Source organism: Actinia tenebrosa, unplaced genomic scaffold, assembly GCF_029948245.1.
Source record: "Actinia tenebrosa isolate PJP-AT-01 unplaced genomic scaffold, QUT_ActTen_1.0 PGA_scaffold12__29_contigs__length_12842862, whole genome shotgun sequence".
Lineage (NCBI taxonomy): Eukaryota > Metazoa > Cnidaria > Anthozoa > Actiniaria > Actiniidae > Actinia > Actinia tenebrosa.
Window position 1 is genome coordinate 5,963,037 of NW_028292572.1, and position 20,758 is coordinate 5,983,794.

The 20,758-nt window shown below is 43.1% G+C and overlaps 1 protein-coding gene across 1 annotated transcript in view; it reads left to right on the plus strand.

The window, feature by feature from the left end:
• The window catches only part of LOC116302426 (uncharacterized protein ZK1073.1), a 34,476-nt gene that overhangs the window by 10,491 nt on the left and 3,227 nt on the right, over positions 1-20,758 (plus strand). The window contains exons 8-14 of the mRNA XM_031711716.2: positions 15,292-15,384; positions 16,417-16,494; positions 16,968-17,071; positions 18,075-18,128; positions 18,511-18,568; positions 19,370-19,459; positions 20,399-20,450. Coding sequence (XP_031567576.2) covers positions 15,292-15,384; positions 16,417-16,494; positions 16,968-17,071; positions 18,075-18,128; positions 18,511-18,568; positions 19,370-19,459; positions 20,399-20,450 — 529 coding nt within the window. The remainder of the gene's footprint in view (positions 1-15,291; positions 15,385-16,416; positions 16,495-16,967; positions 17,072-18,074; positions 18,129-18,510; positions 18,569-19,369; positions 19,460-20,398; positions 20,451-20,758) is intronic.

The following is a 20,758-nucleotide window of genomic DNA, read 5'->3' on the forward strand; positions in this document are numbered from 1 at the left end:
CCTTGGCAAACTTCGTAAAGTATAACACCAACTTTCCCATTTCCAGTCAATATGGTGCGGAAAGGAAAGGAGTCTACCCATATGAATACATGGATTCCTGGGATCGATTCAAAGAGTCCCTACCACCCAAAGATCGCTTCTACAGCACCCTAAACGAGTCCGGTATAAAGGATGAGGAGTACCAGCATGCGTTAGACGTGTGGGAAAAGTACTCCTGTGAGAACATGGGGGACTACCACGACATCTACCTAAGGTCTGACGTAGTGCTGCTTGCAGATGTTTTCCAAAGCTTCAGAAAGATGGCTATGGAATATTACGGATTGGATCCCGCTAATTTCTACACGGCTCCTGGGCTCAGCTGGAGTGCTTTGTTAAAGAAGACAAATGCGCAGTTGGATCTCCTAACGGAGTACGACATGTATCGGTTTATGGAAGACGGTATTCGTGGCGGCGTATGCGGACCCAGCCGACGTTACGCCCGCGCAAACAACCCCTTAGTAGAGCACGACCCAGAGAAACCAACCACATACATTTACTACCTGGATGCGAATAACCTTTATGGTTGGGCAATGTCACAGTACCTACCTGTGAGAGACTTCGAATGGGATCCAGTGAAGCCGATAGACTTCTACATGCAGGTAGGAAAGGAGGAAGACAAGGGTTACGTCTTAGAAGTGGATCTGGAGTACCCAGAGCACCTGCACGACGAACACAATGAGTTCCCCTTAGCACCAGAAGCGATAGAGATACCATTTAAGCAGCTAAGTCCGCTGCAAAAGCAAATGTGCCCTGGTTACAAACCGTACAGGAAACTAACTATGAACCTGATGGATAAGAAGAAGTATGTGGTACATTACCGCAACCTGCAGTTCTACGTGCGACACGGAATGCGCGTAGAGAAGATCCACAGAGTCCTAAAATTCACGCAGGAGCCCTGGATGCGCCCCTACATTGACTTTAACACGCAAAAGCGTACCGCAGCGAAAAATGACTTCGAGAAAAACCTCTTCAAACTGATGAACAACAGCGTGTTCGGAAAGACAATGGAGAACATCCGCAAGCGCGTAAGCGTAAAAATAGTCAGCACCAAAGAGGAAGCAGAAGCATACGTGTCACAGCCAGGCTTCGTTAGATACGTAGAAATGCTGAACTTCTACGTGATTCACATGAAAAAGGCAAACCTCTTACTAAACAAGCCCGTTTACACAGGCTTTACGGTGCTGGATCTATCGAAGCTGCTTATGTACGAGTTCTACTACGATAAGCTTAAGCCAAAGTACGGAGACCGCTGTCGCCTCCTGTACACAGACACCGACTCCCTAATTCTAGAAGTGCAAACGGAAGACGTTTACAAAGACTGCCTCCCCGACATAGACGAGTACGACACCAGCGGTTACCCGAAGGAGCACTTCCTTTACTCTGCGAAGAATAAGAAGGTAATTGGGAAGATGAAAGACGAAATGTTAGGAAAACCCATCGTGGAATACGTGGGTCTGAAACCAAAGATGTACAGCGTGCTAAAGTTAGACGGCGTAGAAAAGAAAGCTAAAGGCGTAAAAAAGTATGTGGTTAAGAAGGACATTACGCACGAGTCCTACCTCAACGTATTACGAACACGCAAGGAACAGCGGCATAAGATGAACAGCCTGCGCAGCTATGGTCATCAGATACATAACGTCACGCAGGAGAAGGTGTCACTGTCTGCATTTGACGGTAAGCGATGGATGTGTGATGACGGAGTGCATACGATAGCATTCGGACATCACACGATAAGCAGTTCTTCTTTGACGAACCCACGCGTGGGACCATCATGAAGATAATACAAGATGGGCTGACCCTTCTTAGCTATCGCACTTCGGATCTGGTAAGTTTCCAAAGACCAATTAGGATCCGTAGCTCTTTTGGATCCTCCTTCTAATTCACCCGGCTCATAGAGATATCGAACCGTGACATTACCTAATTTCTTTTCATGGGGGAAGACCGCCCTCGAACTTCTGATGAAGGACTTGTGTTCCACGTGTTTCTTTTTTATGGCATCCCTGGGTTTCATTCCCGTAGCCCTGGCCGCCTCGTTGTTCGAAGCTGCGATGACCTGGGGGAGCCTCTGAGTCCATTCCCTGTTGCGTTTGGAGGGATCTTCCAGCTCTTTCCAATACTGGTACCCAAAGAGACGCTCGGCCAAGGTTTTATTAAATCTTTCGACGATGCTCTGGCCCCTGTGGTACTCTGCTTTAGCTCTTCTAATTTTAGTGTCGTGGTCTTTCAGGGTCTTGGTAACCACGCCCATAAACTCCGTCCCCGCATCCACTTGCAGCAGCTTAGGCCATTTCAAGACGCGCTTATAAACCCTACCTAGGGCTTCTGCGACTTCCCCAGAATCCTTGCTGGTTATAGGTTCGGCGTCCTTATATCTGCTTGCGATATCAACTACGGTCAAAGCGTACCTATAGGTCTTCTTTCTCACCTTATCGTGCGGCAAGAAAAGCAAATCCGCCTGATGAACTTCATTGGGGGTATTTACGGTGAAGCTGGGCCTGGGAATGTACTTAGGCACGGGAAGATAAACCTGCCAGAGGGTTTGTTTTTTCAACCAGTTCTTAGCCGTTTCGTCTGATACCCTGGCCGCGGTCGCGAGTTTCTTGATAGCTGACGCTCCTCTCCAATAGCCTTCCGACCCATAGTAAATCCTTTTAAGTTTGTCCTCTACGCGGCCCATTATATGAATTCCAAAACAAGATTGATCTTACGTCCGTTAAAATCCACCGTCTTTCCGTCCACTTTAATGGTGATGTTTATGCTTTCTACCAAATTAGACAAGTCATAGCTCAAAGAAATGGGAGTGTATTCTACTGGGTCAAATGGATTACCTTGGGGCAGAAACTTGGACATAAGAGAAGACTTTTCTCCATTGTTGTAACTATGGACCAAGTCGCAATAGACTTCATAAGAGGATGCGACTTTCCATTTCACGTCATATGTACTGCCGCTATTTATCGTGGTACTAGTAAGGCCCAGGAGTTCTACCAATGAACTGTCCTTTAGATTGGCGCTCCCATTATTTTTCTTGAATGTCATTTCATGGGGCAATCCTGTGGTAAGAGTATATCCATGCTTTGCTAGCTCCTTAGCCAGTGTTATGGGGGTGTAATGGGAATCTGGTATTTTTGGTTTGGTGGAAGTCACGACGACAAAGCCATTAATTAAATTATACCAAGAATTGTACAAAGAGCAACTAACCAGCCGAACCCTTTCCGCGCGGATGGGAGGATTCAGATAAGTAGTAAAGTTATTCTTGTCGCTTTCCAAAAAGACGATCATTATATTAGATACGCCAAGGCCACGCCTCCGGCCAGCCCTGCGACTCCTACAAAGACCAATTCATTGTCTTTTTGTTTCTTAGAAGGCTGGTAGTAATTCTTGAACTGAGGCTTTTTCATTCTAAAGTCGGGGTGTGCTTGCGCATAAAGTTTGAAGGCGTAGTCTGTGTTTTCGAAGTTCTTGTCTGCCTGCATTTTGTCTTGGTAGTTCTTATCCAACCAATCCCTGTAAGCTTGTCTTTTTTCATTCCAAGCCGCCACATCCCTTTGATATTTCTCCAGCGCTAAGTCGTGTCTCTTCCTTTCGGCGGCCAAATCTCCGCTGCGATCACCTCTAACTAATCTATCCAAATATTGACCACCATAATTAGCTCCAGTGAATGCTAAGGCTGCAATAACTCCACCTGCGACCACGCTAGCCATTTATACATTAGGGATGTACTTTTCCTTCCGTAGGTAATCCTTTACCATGATAGCCCCGCCTACGGCAGCGGTCATCTTAGCAAAGTTAGCGAAGCTCTTGCTTGGGTCTTCAGTAAAGTCTTCTTTGAGCACTTTCTTACCTACCCAACCAATACCCGCAACAATAGAAGTAATGATAGCTGCTTCTTCAACAGTTTTCAACAACGCGGTCGACATTATATTACAAAGCGAGAAGGTTATTCCATTTCAGGGATCTTACTTTTTCTAACCTCCACAGGTGCGTGATATGTTGCGGCCTCCCACTTTACTTTTGGCTTCGTAGCCCGCCATTGTAAGTAGAGGCTGCCTGCTGCTATAGCGACTCCTAACGCGCCAATGACGTACCCAGGATTGATAAAGGATTCCTCTTCTCTTTCCTCCACCTTTTCCTCCTTCTTTGCTTTGTTCTTTTTATTCATCTCCGCGAGCTTCTTTCCGGCAGCGACTCTGCCCGGAGATTTAGCCTTGGTAATCTTGGTATCTTCTACGGGAGCCTTTTCTGGTTGTTCTTCGGTGTCACTCATCTTATATTAAGGGACTTGAAGGACTTGACAAGTAACTTGATGACGACTTGACAATGACTTGGCAATGACTTGACAACGACTTGACTAAGTACTTGAGATGACTTGACAACGACTTGACTAAGTACTTGAGGTGACTTGACAACGACTTGACTAAGTACTTGAGGCGACTTGACAACGACTTGACTAAGTACTTGAGGCGACTTGACAACGACTTGACTAAGTACTTGAGGCGACTTGATCAGGTACCTCAGCAAGTGCCGCCTGGAAGACCTTTTCGACTTCTCTATCCTTCTTGAAGTCCTTCCAAGATGTTCCAAAGGAACCTAGTACCTCCTTCAAGTCGACATGCTGAGCTACGTGAAGTGCCGCAGAGGCGACTGCCATTAACTTACCGCACTTCAAAGACAACCACCCGCAGGTTATCTTAAGTTCTTGGGCGATGACATAGTCCTCGCTTATGTCCTTCCGCAGTTGCTCCACGTCGTCTATGGGCAGCGCAAGTCCAAGCAATTTAGTGGCAAGTCGGATAGCGGAGTCTGCTACGGCGTCCGTGGTCTTACTTGCGAGGGCAGCCTCATACCTCTTATGGAACTTCTTAACCTCCTCTTCTGACAGCTTATTAACCTGCTCATGGGTGAGTTCCTTGCCTATCATTTCCTTGCACTTCCCAGAAGACACAAGAATGTTAAGTTGTTCCTTGAGGTTACTTTCATCTAGCTGTGTGGGGACTTCATCTAAGAGCTGCTCAATATCCATATATGTTAATGGAATACGGAAACCTCAAAGAGAAGATCATCTTGGAATGTTGGTGCGTTTTTAGGTGCCGCATGTATTCGTACAACTGTTCCTTGGATATCTCACCGCCGTAGTCGCTTAAAATGGTTTCCAGGTCAGACTTGCTCGGAGTATAAAATACTACGAGGGAGCCTATGTTTTCCCTAAAGGGCTTAGAGACGCTGGTAAGCTGCTGGGAAAGCAACCAAACGCTAATGTTGTCATGCCTGCCGCTAAAGGCGAGCTTCACTAATTCGGAGGTGCGCCTTTTTACGTCGTCCCCACAGGCAATGTCATCCAATATGAGGAGCGTCTGTGTATCTTTAGGGAATTGCTTGTGCCAGAACTTCAAATGGCTGGATAACTCGTTAGGGTCTAAAATATCTACGAAGAAGTCGTCATCTTTCACTCCTATACCCGTCCAGGTGCGGTTATTCACGTAGGTGGGACAAAGCAGCACTATGTAGTCAAAGCGGTATCTAAAGGGTCCTAATAGCTGCTCCACGATGAACTGGGTCTTTCCGCAGCCGGTGGGTCCTACTATCAGAGCGTTACAAGGCATGTGATCTGGGTTCATATATAGATGGAACCAGTGGAAGCAGTGCAAAGAATTGTCGCCGACGCAAAAGATAAAAGAGACACCATAGAAATGCAAAGGGAGGAGATAGACCGGTTAAAAGAGCGCGTGCAGGAATTGTACGATGAAATGTGCGACCTGAAGCGCGCAGAACGGTTTGGTGCCTTGTTGACGATTGCGACGTGGGCTAAGGAGTCCGTTAAGGACTTCATTCGATACCCTCTGTGATCATATATATGGATTGCATTACGAGTGAGTTACCGGCGGATTGCTTGTTTACCACGCAACCAACACCAAAGCCACGTAAGAAGAAGCAATGTAAATGCTTTCACTGTAATAAGGATTTCCCTGAAGATGACTTCGTTGGGCATTGGTGTCCTGCGGATACTAAGGCGAGAAGGACCTTAGATGATATAAGTGAATCATGAGGTTCAAAGTAGACCTATCGATTGCAAAGAGGCTCTTAGGTAAGTCTTATTTTTTATTGTTATTTTGTTAAATGGAAGATAGATCGTAGGTAAGTCTTATTTTTTATTGTTAAATGGAAGATATGTACTAATTTCAAAGATAGACCCCATCGTTTAACAATTTAACAATAAGAAATAAGATGTATATAATGAAGTGTATGCAATGTGATAGGACTTTTAGTAGCAAGCAGCGACTACAATACCACGTTTCCAAGAAAGTCTGTCAGAAGACCAAAAGCACCAAATGCAATGATTGCAACAAGGAGATGTCTACTTTACAGGCCTTACAATATCACCGTCAGAATAGAGTCTGTCTAAAAGGCTGCTGTACTCGCTGTGACCAACCCTTCTTCGAGGAGAACTGGCATAAATATCGCTGTCGTCGTTATCATCTCGAAGACATTGTCTGTGAAGTCCATGGAGACGTAGCAGAGCGTTGTTGTCCCACAGAAACGTCCAGGACTTTGACTAAGTTAAAGCAAGAAATAGATGAGATCTTCGTTGGTTTCGACGACGTCGAAGGTGTAAGGTGGGAGAATAGGGAACATTGGGAAGGAATCTGTGAAGATTGTGGTTGTAGACGTAGCGATCAGCATATTTGGTGCTGTCTTTATGATGGTCCTAAGCCCTTAGATCATTATCTGTTGGTAAGGAAGGAGTGGAGTTTAACAAAATAACAATAAAAAATAAGTATATAATGTTACCTTACATTGCAGCGTTCTTAGGAGGTGTGACTATTACCTTATCGGTGTATGAAATGACGGAAAAAATGAGGTCCGACGTAGCAGACCAATACTTAACCGCTCATGAGGATGACTAATCACACAATGGATTAGCTTCAGTTCTACGTTCGATGTCAAACTTCCATCGACCATTGACCTTACCATGACTACGTATGTTGGTGTATTCTTCGCCTTGCAGTACATACCTTACACAGTCGGGTGCCCATAATGTGTACTCCTCACCGTCGCGTTCCAAGACTAACCTCAAACGGTTGATGTCCTCGAACATGACATAATTTTTTATTCGGTATGAGACTCCTTGCAGCAGATCGCGCCAGTGTGTTTGTTTAATTATCATTATATCTATGAAATATTCTTTGGTGCATTCGTAAAGTATCTTGTGACTTGAAAGCCTTAACGCACCAAGGACAAGGTATGCGTATTCCAAGGGCATATTCATTGATTTCCCTGCAAAGCACATCGTAATCGTTGCTTACCATGGTTAAATATCCATTATCCTGGTATCTATCCATCATATCTTTCTGCTTATCTGACAACACACCATTGCCTTTGGGCGTTTTCAGTTCCAGACAGAGTCCATTGTATTCCTTATGAGCATTTAAGATTAAAAGGTCAGGTTGACCTGCTTGATAACCTTTCTGCCAGCAAGTGATGCGCTTGTGACTGGAATCCTGTAATTCTCCTAGACCTGGAGCAATTAGCATTTGAGGGTGAAATCTACGTATGTAATCTACAAGCTTTTTATGTAAATCGAACTCATTTTCTATCTTGAATACCAACTTATTAGGACCATCGAAGCGCTTCTCCAGCTCATACTTACCCGTTTTCCTTAGCGCGGGTAGGACTTCCTCAAAGACCCAATCGCGAAACTCCACAGCTTTGGGTAGTTTGGAACTAAATATCAGTTCGTACAAACCAGGTTCGGATATAAACACGGAATGTGGTTGCGTAGTAAAGGAGCGGTGATTCGCAGCCCCTTGTAGATCAACCCATTTTTTCTGGTATTTCTCAGATACGTGGGCTCTAATTGCATCTCTAGGGCGCTCATAGCCCAACGCCAAAGCCACCTCCTTTGCTTTGAAGTACAAAGTTTCGCCTTGCACTATGCATTGCAGTTTAGTTTCGTTGTTTTCGAATACGCGGAGCATTATATGTACCTTTTTTCTTAATATGCGACGCTCTTTAGCTGATTCATTTCTACACTCAGTTGCGCGTCTGAGACTACGAAGATGTATGCGTTGATCTTGTCTGAGTCGCCTGCGCTAGCGTTTAAGTCACGCTTGATTTCCAGGGTAATGCCGTCCTGGGTATTTACCAGACGCAATCCCTGCCCATGTAAATCCTCGTCGTTGGTGGTTCGCATGTCAATCCACAGTGCATACTTATTGGTAAAGAACTCACCGGGTGCAACTTGATCCCCAAACTTTCTTTTTATTTCCCTGTAGATGTCTGAGGGCTTCATTCCCTGCGAATACACCTTATTTGGAACTCCATTGATGCTAATCCCGACGTTGGTGATGCCGGGGTTATGAAAGGCTTCAGAGTCGCGCTTACCGGCTTCATAAGGCTTAATAAATACCAACATCAGCCCCGTAAGACTGCGACGTGGTAAATTAATGCTCTGAGTAATTACCGCGTCTGTCTTATCCAGGAAACTAAAGGTTTTGTACATTACCGCGTGGTCGTACAAGAAAGCCTTTCCAGCACTGTATTCCATGCCAGCGCTACGTGCTAGATCTTCGGAGTGTATGGTTTCATACTGCAATTCCAGGTTGGTAATGGCGTATGGATGAATACTTCCCGACAACGCAGTGCTTAACCCGCCAATGATGTTAGCCATGTTGGCTAAGGTCACTTCAAACTGCAACTCACTCAACTGTCTAGGATAATAAACCCCGTGGCTGGTAATAGCCTCAAAGTCCAATGGTATTACGTATTTAGTACCATAGGCTGTCTTGATGGCCTTTGCATCTGCCACGTCAGTTGCGTCGCCAGAATCGGTAGGTTGTGTCTTGGTGGGAGTCCTAACCTTACGTAATATTGCGCTACCGATACCCTGCTCTATTTTTTGTGCCCTTTCGAATGCAGTCAGCCACAGATCTTTGTAGGTGGTGTACAGGTCATAGTTGTTTAAGTCTAAGAGGGATTCCCCGGCGAACTTTACTCGCATCTTTGAAACGATGTTGCGACCAAGGTTGTTAACGATAATCCTTTCATCTGTGGGGTTTGACTGCACCGCTAGGTCGAACCTTAAAGCCAAGGTGCCAGGAACTAAGACTAGGTTATCCGTTAGGCGGGGCACGCCTACGTACAGCGTTTCTCCAGGTTTGGCGCTAGAAGGCGTGAATGTAACCCGGTGAAAGGTGCGTTCTGCTTTCAGTCCGCCAACCTGCTTAGGTAATACGTTGGGGTTTAACTTTGAGCTTATCATATATAATGGAAGTAGAAGGAACTACTGACTTTGATCCCCTTACCGAAGAAGGTCAAGTAGACATTAACGATGACCAATATGATTACCTAACCGCCGACAGCGAAAGAGACGGTCTAACCACCGGCGAAAGGGTCAAAAGGAATTACGGCGTTAGCAGAGTAAGTAGCGTTATGAGGACCCTCAGGAGCATGTTTAAGACCAAAAATCCAGGCAAACCCATTCCACAGCGCTTTGAAATGACAAATCTGGGGTCTGTCCCCGAAGCCCCCAGCGCTGCATGGCTTAGTAAGGTTCAGGAACAAATGGATGAATCCATGGAAGAAACCCCGGACGACTTTGATAGGATCAAGGAAGAATTCCCAAACTGGGATCCAAACAAAGTCCAAGTAATGTTCAACGCGGATAACGAATGGGGTAGGGAAGTCATAGTAGCAAGGTTAAATAGGTCTAATGCTCATCCATATGTCATCAGGGACATAAATGGTAAATACTACGCAGATAAAAAGATTCCTTCAACCCTTAGAAAGGTCTTAGGAGAACCCAACTTACCCGAAAGAATGAGAGAAAATAGTGAGAATATTGACGAAGCCGTCGAAAGTGTTAAGACCATAATAGAGCGGCAACAAAAAGGGTTTGAGGCGATAAGGGAAGTCGAAAGACTAAAGGAAATAATGAAGGAAAGGGAGGCAGAATACATGCGACGGAACCGACTGCTCCTAGATGCTCAAAAGAAAGGAATCAAGGGCAAGAACGAAGTCATACTGCAATTCAAGCGAGAAGCTGAAACGGCTTTAGACGAAAGAGACCAAGCCAGACAAGCCCTCAATCTTACCCTGCAAGACCTAGATATTAATAATGAGGAAGCTAAGGACTTACGGACCACCATAACTAGGTCTTTAGAGGAACGGCGGCAGTTGGTTGCTGAAATCAACGCTAAAGAGGAGCAACTTCGGCAAAGAGATCAGGCTATTGAAGACCTGGAGGGGCAAATAGAGCGACAACGAACAGTCATCGAAGATCAAACTCGCCCCGAAGAGGAAAGGGAGGCAGCTCAAAGGGAATCAGAAACCCTTCAGGTACACCTTGCGGAATTACAGGCGCAAAAGGAAAACCTGGAAAAGGAGCTGGGGCTTACCACCAAGGAAAAGGTAAAAAGAGCCCTCTTGAAGTATGGTATTCCGCTGGCATTTGCGGTCGCTATTTCAAGCGTAGTAGGAGTTATCCTATCCGCGCTTAAGGCCACAGGCGCGGGCGTAAAGAAATTAGGCAATGGACTAACGGACTTGGGAAAAAAGATGGCAGCCGGTCTTCCTGGGCTGCTGGGTTCGGTTGTTTCCTTGGCACTTAGGGCCGGCGGAGAACTGTTGAAGTTCGTGGGCAACAACATTTGGATCTTGGTTGTCGCTATTGGAGTGGTACTCCTGAAGAAGATGAGGGGTTGATCTTATCCTTGTGTATTACTGGTGGCTTATCGTCGTCAGGCATCCGAGGCGTCCTCGACTGGGGATAAGTAAAGACAGTATTCGCGCCGCCTTGATAATGTGGAACTAGCGGCAGCACGCTCATGGTGCTAATGGGCTTATGATTCCAGACCGCATTGGTGTTATAGGAGCCCTGGCCATTTATTCGTACGTGGCTGTTGGCGCCACTTGACTTGCTGGAACGAACTTGAAGCTTTGCATATTGGCAATTGGCTATCATATGAAAAGTTACTGGCGTCAAATCTTCTCCGCCCGGCGGAGGATCCATCGAAAAATGAACCGGATGCCTCTTATTATTTCTCGTTCTATGAGGCAGCAATGGTCGGTCGTTCTCATCAACAATCCTAAACCCGACATTACACGTATACCACCCCGCAATGCTAATGGTGCACATGATTAATCCTAGGCCTCCAACCTCCACCCATAATCCGGTGCCGTGCCAATTATCATCATTTACGTCATCCTTCTCCTCCAAATAATGAAGAAACCAATCCTCCTTTGCGTGTGGGTTGGACATTAACGTGGTCATTGTATACAGTAAGTCTCACAAACTTAATACCGTAAGCGTGCTAATGGTCATATGGTTATAAGGCTGATTTCTCTGATCCTCTATGCTATTCACGCAAACGCGCCCAGTATCGTCTACACGCATTTGCAGCTTTACCTTCCCATGGCAATCAGCAACCATGTGTAAAGTCCAAGTCGTAAGATTCTCAGCACTGCCGGGGTACGGCTCTACGGAGAAATGCACAGGCTCCCTGTTGTTCGTCTTCACGCGCATAGGCTGCAGTACGCCATTCTCATCCAGGAACCTAAAGCCGACGTTGGCATGGCTCTCTGTGCCAATGCAAATAGTACAAAGGATTAACTTCTTTCCCGAGTAGTTCAAATTCACGGACATGCCCTCAACGTCGACCCAAGATGCCTGGGTGTATTTTTTCTCGCCTGTGTAAGTCGTATAAACACAATCTACTCCAGCTACGTAGGGGTTATTCATCGCCATATATAATAACTCAGACCAACGCCTGCGGCGGCTAAGCCGGCTTTTAGCAGGTTATGGTCATATTCCTCAGGTATCGTAGGCAGGACCTTCTTTGATGGTTTCTTAACTACGGGTAGCTTCGTTTCATGCGACTTTTTTGACTTCTCTACGAAGTGAGGAATGCTCTTAAGAGTGTCAGAGTTCACGTCGTTCACCCCAAACTTCATATCCTTAGTAGCTCGTTGAAGTTTGTTGTTGTATCCTACTACAGAACCAGTATTTATAGATAAATTACTAGGCATTAACCAACAACCCGGGGCTACTGCATAGTCCAACCTCGCCTTAGAATTTTGTATAGCTAGTTGGTAACGCTGTACGCCCTTGCTAATGTCGCCCTCCAAAATCGAACTTTCGAATAAGATCAAAGCTTCGGCTCGCGTTTCTTCTGCGGCGCCCGTATTTCCCACTATGCTGGATCGGGTGTTTACCTGAGCTCCAAGGATGGAATACACGTAAGCTTCTATGCTGCGGTTCAAACGGGCAAGGCCGGCTTTGGTTAGTCCTTTACCTTCTGGGGGTATGAAATTAAAGTATTGCTTCGTTTGCTCGTCGTTGGTAATCTTAATAATCAGTGGATTGGCCCCTGCATACTTACCGCCCTCATCTTTGAACAGAGGTCCGTCTCTGACTTCCTTAGTGGTTTTGGTATTTGGTTCAAAGAAGGTGCTACTGTCGTGAGTTTCTTTGTGATATCCCGTGTCCCATCGCAACTGCAGCGCATGAACTTCCTTATCACTTAGCACATGCCCACCAATCCCCCAATAAGCCCAAATATGTCCCAAACCATTGTTAGCACCGGTAGTGCATCGGAAATCCTTCCCTACAACACCAAACTCCTTACAAAGCCTGTTATAGGCTGGAACGTCGTATTTGTTATCTCTAGGATAAAACGCAGCATCTCCCGGCAGCGCAATAACACCCATTTCATGCAGTATTCTTCTAACCGTGAAGTGAAAATGAAACATAAATATTGAATTCTTCATCAAGCTTGCGCTTACCCCACAGCCGCTAGTGGCACACCAAACCGCAAAGTTCAGCTGCTGCGGCCAATAACGCATGTTAGGACCACTTAACCATTCATGAGATTCCTTAGCGGTGGTATGATTAATGGGCACGTTTTTGAAGATATCTCGCACCTTTAACGGAAAGGAATGCTTGTTAGAGATCCGCATGTTCAGCGTTAGGTCCAAGCTTGGGTGTTTATCAAATGAAACTGCGGGTATCGGATAAGTACTGGTACCCAGCAATAATTCCTTTGACCAACCTTGCACGGGCTTATGTTCAACATATGTTGGCTTAGGCTTATGTTCAACATAACCAGAATTCTTCAGTTGATCGTCTATCTGATTAACCAGCATAGGTTTCAAATCCTCATTACTGTACATCCTAGAACCGTTATAGTAAATACCATCGGGTCTTCTTTCGAATTTACTAGGGTCTGCATGCGGAAACATCTTCCTAAAGGCCCTCCAGTTCCAGTAATCCCGGTTGTCGTGATGTGGCTGCTCCTGTATATCATTCCCAAAAGCGTCGTACATTAGTATATATAATGGATGTCATACCATCAGCACCTCCACTCTATCCTGATTTACCTACAAAACCCAATGAATTGAATGCCGAGAACTTCCGCTTGAATAAGGCAAATCTAATCCTCGCTTACTTGGAAGGGCAGACAAAACACTACGAAAAAGTTAGGAAGAAATACGTCAGAGCCCGGAGTACGCTACATAAGATTTCGATAACTTTGGGGTCCATATCTGTTGTGTTAACGGGCTCCGGCGTTGCTACTTCGCTTACTGGACCCGGAATAGTCGTTGGCGTTCCTTTGGCCAGCGTTGGGGCGGCCTGTGGTATTATTTCGGCTGTTGCTACGGGCATTATGAAACAGTTGTCAAGCAAAATATCAAAACACGACACGACAATAGCTCTGTCAAGGGCTAAAGTAAATACGATCACTGACCTTGTCTCAAAGGCTTTGCGTGACAGAAAGATAGACGACGTAGAATTCTCGCTTATCTTAGCCGAAGAGGAAAAGTACGAGAAATTAAAGACGGACATAAGGAATAAAAAAACAGTCGTAAGAGATCTTTCCGAGGATTCTCGCAAAAAGATCTACCAGGAGGCAAAAGAAGAGCTTCAAAGAAAGCTTGCTCAGTAAACATCTGCTTTGAAAAAAGCAAGACAGGATTCTATTTACATATTGAACGCCGGCTGTCTGGGTCATATGCGTAATCAAATGTCTGAAGCTATCATTGACGTCGGCACATTCCTGAGCGCCTTAACAACCAGCGATTTTAAAAGTGAATATCGAGTCTACTTTCAAACTTGCTGGTTGTTAAGGCGAAGGGGCATGATCGGAATGTTGTCTATTGTTTTACACGTGAACAACTCATTGTTCTTCCTAGGCACGCCACTTCCGCCACGTGAAAGTAAAACCCCGCCTCGCAGCTGTCATATTATTACGTCAGTCGCCTTGGAATCCATCCTAACAGGGGGTGGTTGGGGTCTATCTTGTAAAATATTTCGTAAATTACGTCAGGGTAATAAGGAATATCCTTATCCAGCCGACAAAACATCCACTCGGCTTTTGTCATATCAGAAACCTCGGGAATAGACTTACCGGTAATTTCAGACAAAAGATAGGGAATAGCTTTGTAATATTTCCCTAGTTTTAATTTTTTCAATGTCTTCCGTAGACTTTGTGGGGTTGGCTCTTCTAAATGGTCTATGATTTTCTTCTTTACTTCGTTGTCTAAATATACCGGTCGATAACCTTGGATATGACTCATCCAGTCCCTAAAGTATTTTATTCTTTTGTATGGCGTCTTCTTACGACCTCCGTTGGAATAATATTGTTCCCTGGTAGCACAAGGTACGGCATTACGAATATTCTTACCACACTCGTAACACTGTGCTGACGTGTCGTCTTCTATTTGCATTTTCTTACCACAACAAATATACTTATTTGGTTTAGTAGGTACAAACTTGGGTTTCAAGCACTTTACACAGAAATCATAAACAAACTCTTTACAATCTTCGCACTCCATATATAGACTAACATATTTGCGCTGTTGCCCCCAACCACACTTGGAGTGGGTTGTTTCCGTAGGTGGATTTTTGACACGGATCTTGCCCGTGTTGAGATTGCGCTGGAACCCCCATTCCCTATACTACTACAGCGCACTGATTCTAAAAATAGCTTAAAGATTTGGACAAACATTGCATTCTGTTTAGCCGCTACGAGAATTATACGAACCGATTTTATTATTTTTACTTAAAGTTACAATAATAACCCATGTAAACTAAGATCAACTGCGATCGGCTGTAGAATTATCTGCTGAAAGTAAACTTATAAGTTTGTTTGTCCGAATTTCGCCTTTGTCATCGTTTTTATGACGTCATGGTTGTGCTGTGCTATTTAAGTTCCCTTACTCCTAGGCTTTTTCATGATTATTCTTCCCTCATATATCTAGATGTCCAGCAAGTGGAAAGAAAGAATCCTTGGTCTTGTCGTAGTAGAACCATGTACTGCAACAGCAACCTTCAAGGAATGGGGAGAAGCCAAGGTATATAATGAGTCGTTTGTTTTGTTACTGCTAGCTGCTGTAGCGCTCAGGCGTGAAAAATGTAACTTTAAGGAGCATGCGTAGCTCAGTTGGTTAGTGTGCAGCCTTCAGAGCTTGAGGTCCATGGTTCAATCCTCGGAAACTCCATGTCTGTTTCGACTTCTCTCCGTTTTGTGTTACTTTAATTAGCTTTAAATACCTGTAAAAAGGAGCACTGATAGTAAGAGGGGGTAGAGGGCGCACCTGCAAGCACATTAAACATGAGCCCTTGGCTTGGGAGATTTGGGCAACCAATCCCTGCGTTATCGAAGTAAAATAAATATTACCTTTACCTTTTTACCTTTTAACTTTATAGATGCTCAAGCATTCATAAATTTGTTTGCATAAACTCAGGGTTTTCAATAGAAGCTGGCAACCGGCAAATTCTGCTGTCTACTCTTGCTAATTTGGCCGCCTACTCAGCCACTTGTAAATCTTAATTAAAGTTCTTTAAACTAGCAAAATGTGTGAATAAAATAAATTTTAACCCAACCTTTGTTGCTGTAGTACGAAAACTGCAACGCAATCAAAACTACGTTATCTGCCATCTTGAATTTTTGTGAGAAGAGTGAGACTGGTGACAAGTATGCCTCGATTACATGCTCAAGTGATTTCCGGTTTACTGCCTATTTCAATTTCATAACCGCCTACCTAAACTTTTAGTGACAAACCTGAAACTAGATATTTTTCTCAATATTTTAGTATTTATTATTTATTTTATCAAGAGAGCATAAAAAAGAGAGGGAAACTTCTTAATGAAGGGCATGCCATGTAAATTCCCAGTTGGGCTATTTTTAGTAACCGGATGCAGTTTAAATTTCTCCTTACTCTACTCCCGTGCATCATCAACTTGCACGCCTGCGCTCTTTCTGGTTTTTTTTTAGCGATCAAAACAATAAATGGAAAGAGGGCCAGTGCACAAGTTGAAAATGATTAAAGTTATGTTGAAAAAGTCTTTACAATCGATTCAAATATTTCTATATTTCTCTTCAGATGAAGTCCTGGCAGCTGCATGCCAAGGGATTTACTGACAGTACAAATAACTATCTCATGTGGCATCACTTTGAAAGGGTAGGTACCTGGTCTATGTCATTGCAATAGGCTTGTGCCTTTAATCTGTAAACTAAAGTCTTCTTTTCACTAGAGTGCAAACCATGTTGATAGCGGTACTTTTGATACTGAAGGGAATACCCTGCTTAAATAAAGGAGGAAAATCGAAGAAGCCTTGGAAAAATTCACAGCCCTCCCTATTCTATCTAAAAAAATTTTTGGCCCCCCTATCCTTGTGACCTTTTAGACATACCTTAATTATTTGTTTCAACCCTCCCCCCTTTAAGTCAGCAAATACTATTAAAGTTCCCCCTTCTTTGTGTGACTTTTTTTCAAAGCCCCCCTACTTTTCCTCCAGCCCCCCCCCCCCCCCCCTACAACCCAAGGAATAATTAATGAACAGTCCCTTAGCAGTGAATGGAAAATTTTGCTATAGTTTTTTTAATAATCTGATTCTGATACCATTTTTTTCCCCTACATTTTTTGTGTCATAGAAAACTGGCAAACCTGACGCGGAACTAGTGAAAAACTTTATTGAGGAGATGAAGGCCAACATTAACCCACACAATCTGGCTGCTTTCCTAAAGTCATACATGGAGTAAGTACAAAATAGACAGCTATTCTGATTTGAGTAAGTCAGAATTGTTTGTTCAGTGTATTTGAATAGCTTTGTGTATTATTTAATAGATTAACTGACTTCCTATAGAGGCTTTGCACCATCACGTGAGGGCAGCCATAGCAGGAGGCAGAAACAACAGAATGTGATTTACATGAGAAAGAATTCAGTTTCCCAGGGGGAAAGGACTCTTTGTTGTGCCTCCTGTCATGGCTGCAATCACAAGTACAGTTCAATGCATTATTTGCTAGAAGTACCCTCTAAGACATGCAACAGCTCTCTATTCCTGTTTTCTGGAGCTGGAATTCTTGACCTTGAAGGCAGTCAGGAATTTTTCGAGTCTAATTATTTCTTGATTGGGGAACATGAAGTCCCAATACCTATTAATTATATAGCTGCCTAATTAATCCCATATCAACAAGACCTGTCCAATTAAGAAAATAATTGGACAGTTACCTATATGGGATTAATGAGAAGCTGTATTATTAGTATTTTAATCCAAAAACAATATCTGAACTTCTTGACACATACATGTAACGGCTAATGCCAGAAAGGTGAATGGAATCTGGTTGAAAGGGATTTAAAAGAGAAAGATTTCAGTTTCCTAGGGGAGAAGGACTCTATTGTTGTGCCACCTGTCATGGCTGCTATCACGTGATGGTGCAAAGCCTATATTTCAGATCGCATGTTATTCCCTAGAGAATTAGTTATTTGCTTAATGGTTATGCATCAGAAAAGAAATGAATATGGATACAAATAAAACAAAGAATTCTATTCTCAAGAGAATGACGTGATCTGAAATGGGAAAATATTATGCCTAGATGGAATGTTCCATTGGTGATAAAAACTGGAACAACAGAAATGAGAAAGATTTCAGTTTCCCAGGGGAGAAGGACTGTATTGCTGTGCCAACTGTCATGGCTGCCATCACGTGATGGTGCAAAGCCTCTATTGACTATGTGTTTTAACATGATATATTTTTAAGGCGTAATGACATCATCAAAGAAGTAAAAGCATGCGTGAAGAACAAGACTATCTCGTAAGTGTTTTGATTATGTGATATGCTTATTTCAATAAAGTTAATCACCAAAAACCTAGAAAGCTGAGATCACTGAGGATAATGGGAAACAATTTATTACAAACAAGTAAAGCTTTTTTGATACAAACTGCAGCTTGAGGATGCTCAGGAGAGGTGAGACTATAACTGGTAGAAGATCTCAAGTCCATCAACAGTTATCAAGTGGTTAAAACATGTAAAATGTATCTACCCATAATCCTTGTCGGCCTCAGCTTTTTAGCTTTTCAGGTGACTAACTTTATTGAAATAAGTATATACACCTTACACTGTGTGCAGATGTAGAATAATATTCAGTATGTAGCTTGTATAAATTTTCAAAAGTTGATATAATTGTTGTTAACAGAACCACAGCTCACGTAATGGTTGTAACAGGAGAACATTCGCTACACAAGGAACTAAGTGTAAGTTTGGCTTTATAAGCTATCACCCATGAATTCACCATCAATTTTATCAAACTTGAAAAAGCCTCTCGGCAAATCCAAGTCAGTGAGCCCAAAACAAGCTCTTGGCCGATTAAAAGGCACAGCTACATTAACTCACAGTTTGTATAACGACCAGTACCTATGGTACTGAAACTGGGCTGTTCTGGAAATGCAGAATGCAGAAATACAGATGGAACCCTTAAACAACCTTTGGCCACTAACTCACAGATCAACAAATTGGAATTTAGAGTGTTGGGTTTTGAAGAGAGGAAATCAAAGATTTATCAAATCAAAGGAGACTATTTTTGTTTTGCTTTGTTTTGCTTTGCTTTGTTTTTTTTTTGTTTGTTTTGCTTTGCTTTGTTTTGCTTCATTTCGCTTCACTTTGCTTTGCTTTGTTTTGCTTTGCTTTGCTCTGCTCTGCTCTGCTCTGCTCTGCTCTGCTCTGCTCTGCTCTGCTCTGCTCTGCTCTGCTCTGCTCTGCTCTGCTTTGCTCTGTTTTGCTCTGTTTTGCTCTGCTCTGCTCTGCTCTGCTCTGCTCTGCTCTGCTCTGCTCTGCTCTGCTCTGCTCTGCTCTGCTCTGCTCTGCTCTGCTCTGCTCTGCTCTGCTCTGCTCTGCTCTGCTCTGCTCTGCTCTGCTCTGCTCTGCTCTGCTCTGCTCTGCTCTGCTCTGCTCTGCTTTGTTTTGTTTTGTTTTATTGATTTGATTTGGTTTTTTCTTATTTTATTTTTTATTTTTTAGTTAAAACTAACCTGGTTTTATTAACTACTTTATTGTAGGAACAATTCTTTAGAATTCTGAGTGAATGTGATAGGAAAAAGTACAGTATTCTAAAACCAGATTGTGGAGCCAGTGTCCTTGAGGAGAAGGTTAGTAAGAACATCTACAGTATATCCAAAGACAAGAAACATTATGAACATTTTGTTCTCTTACAGATAGACTTAAGGAGGCTCGGAACGGTTTTTCTTGAGCACGCGCGCGCTCTATAAATTTTTAATATTCAAACTGAAAAAATCAAAAACTCTGTGGTGAAATTTCTTCAAATTTTGCACATGGCTTTAGTTTATGTTTTCGAAAACTTAAGGACAAATTTTAAAAATTCTGTAAAAGGGATCTATCCCAAACGAATTTTATTGATTTTTATGAAATTCCTATTACAGATTATTTTCTTTTTTTGCCAAAAAGATTACGATACAAAGTTTAAATATTCCAGTTTTAAAAAAAATTACTATTTGGTTCCTGAGTTAACATTTTTGATGGCATACCAAGGGTTCTGATGTCGTCATAGTAACATCTTACATCATTTTTTCATGTTCATTGTGATCTTTGGTTTATAGTCTTTGGCTTTCCTGGTTTACTATCATTTTTTTTTTCATGACAACACCAACAGCATCGCAAGTTTTATTATAACAGGGGTGCCGAACACATTTCGCTCTCTCTTTTTTCTATACGCCATGTGTGGGACCTGAAACAACCATACTTGCCTGCAGCAAATAATCATTATCATAAGACCTACTTCCGTTTGGGAACCCTGTGCTACTTTCCCGCCAAACAAGTACCTCAATGCTACAACCCCCCTATGAAAAAATCCTGGATCCGCCCCTGCAACCAGTAATCAAACAAATTAGCACCTAATAATTAACAATTACCCATGCCAGTCAAGAAAATTTCAGAATACTGGTTCATCTTGTTTATCACACTGAATAAAAAAAAATGACCTTGATGATACAGAACAGCTGGCTTGACCAGGCTGTCCTGCTTCAGGTACATGTAAAAGAGGTCTTGATGTATAATGTTTTTCTTTACAGCCTAACACCATGGCAGAGGGACTGCTTCTTTTCATACAAGGCCTTGGATTAGGTAAGAAAAAACATATAGAAGCTTTGCACCATCATGTGACTTTTTGGAGTTGACTGGGGGGCAACTAGCGGATGCTAAGTCAAAACATGTCAAAATAAGTCCTCAAACTATTGTATTTGACTATTTTCTATAATCTATCAAAGAGCTTGTGCAAAAACAATAATTGATAATCTATCAAAGAGCTTGTGCAAAAACAATAATTGATTATCTATCAATGAAAGAGCTTGTACAAAAACAATAATTGATTATCTATCAAAGAGCTTGTGCAAAAACAATAATTGATAATCTATCAAGGAGCTTGTACAAAA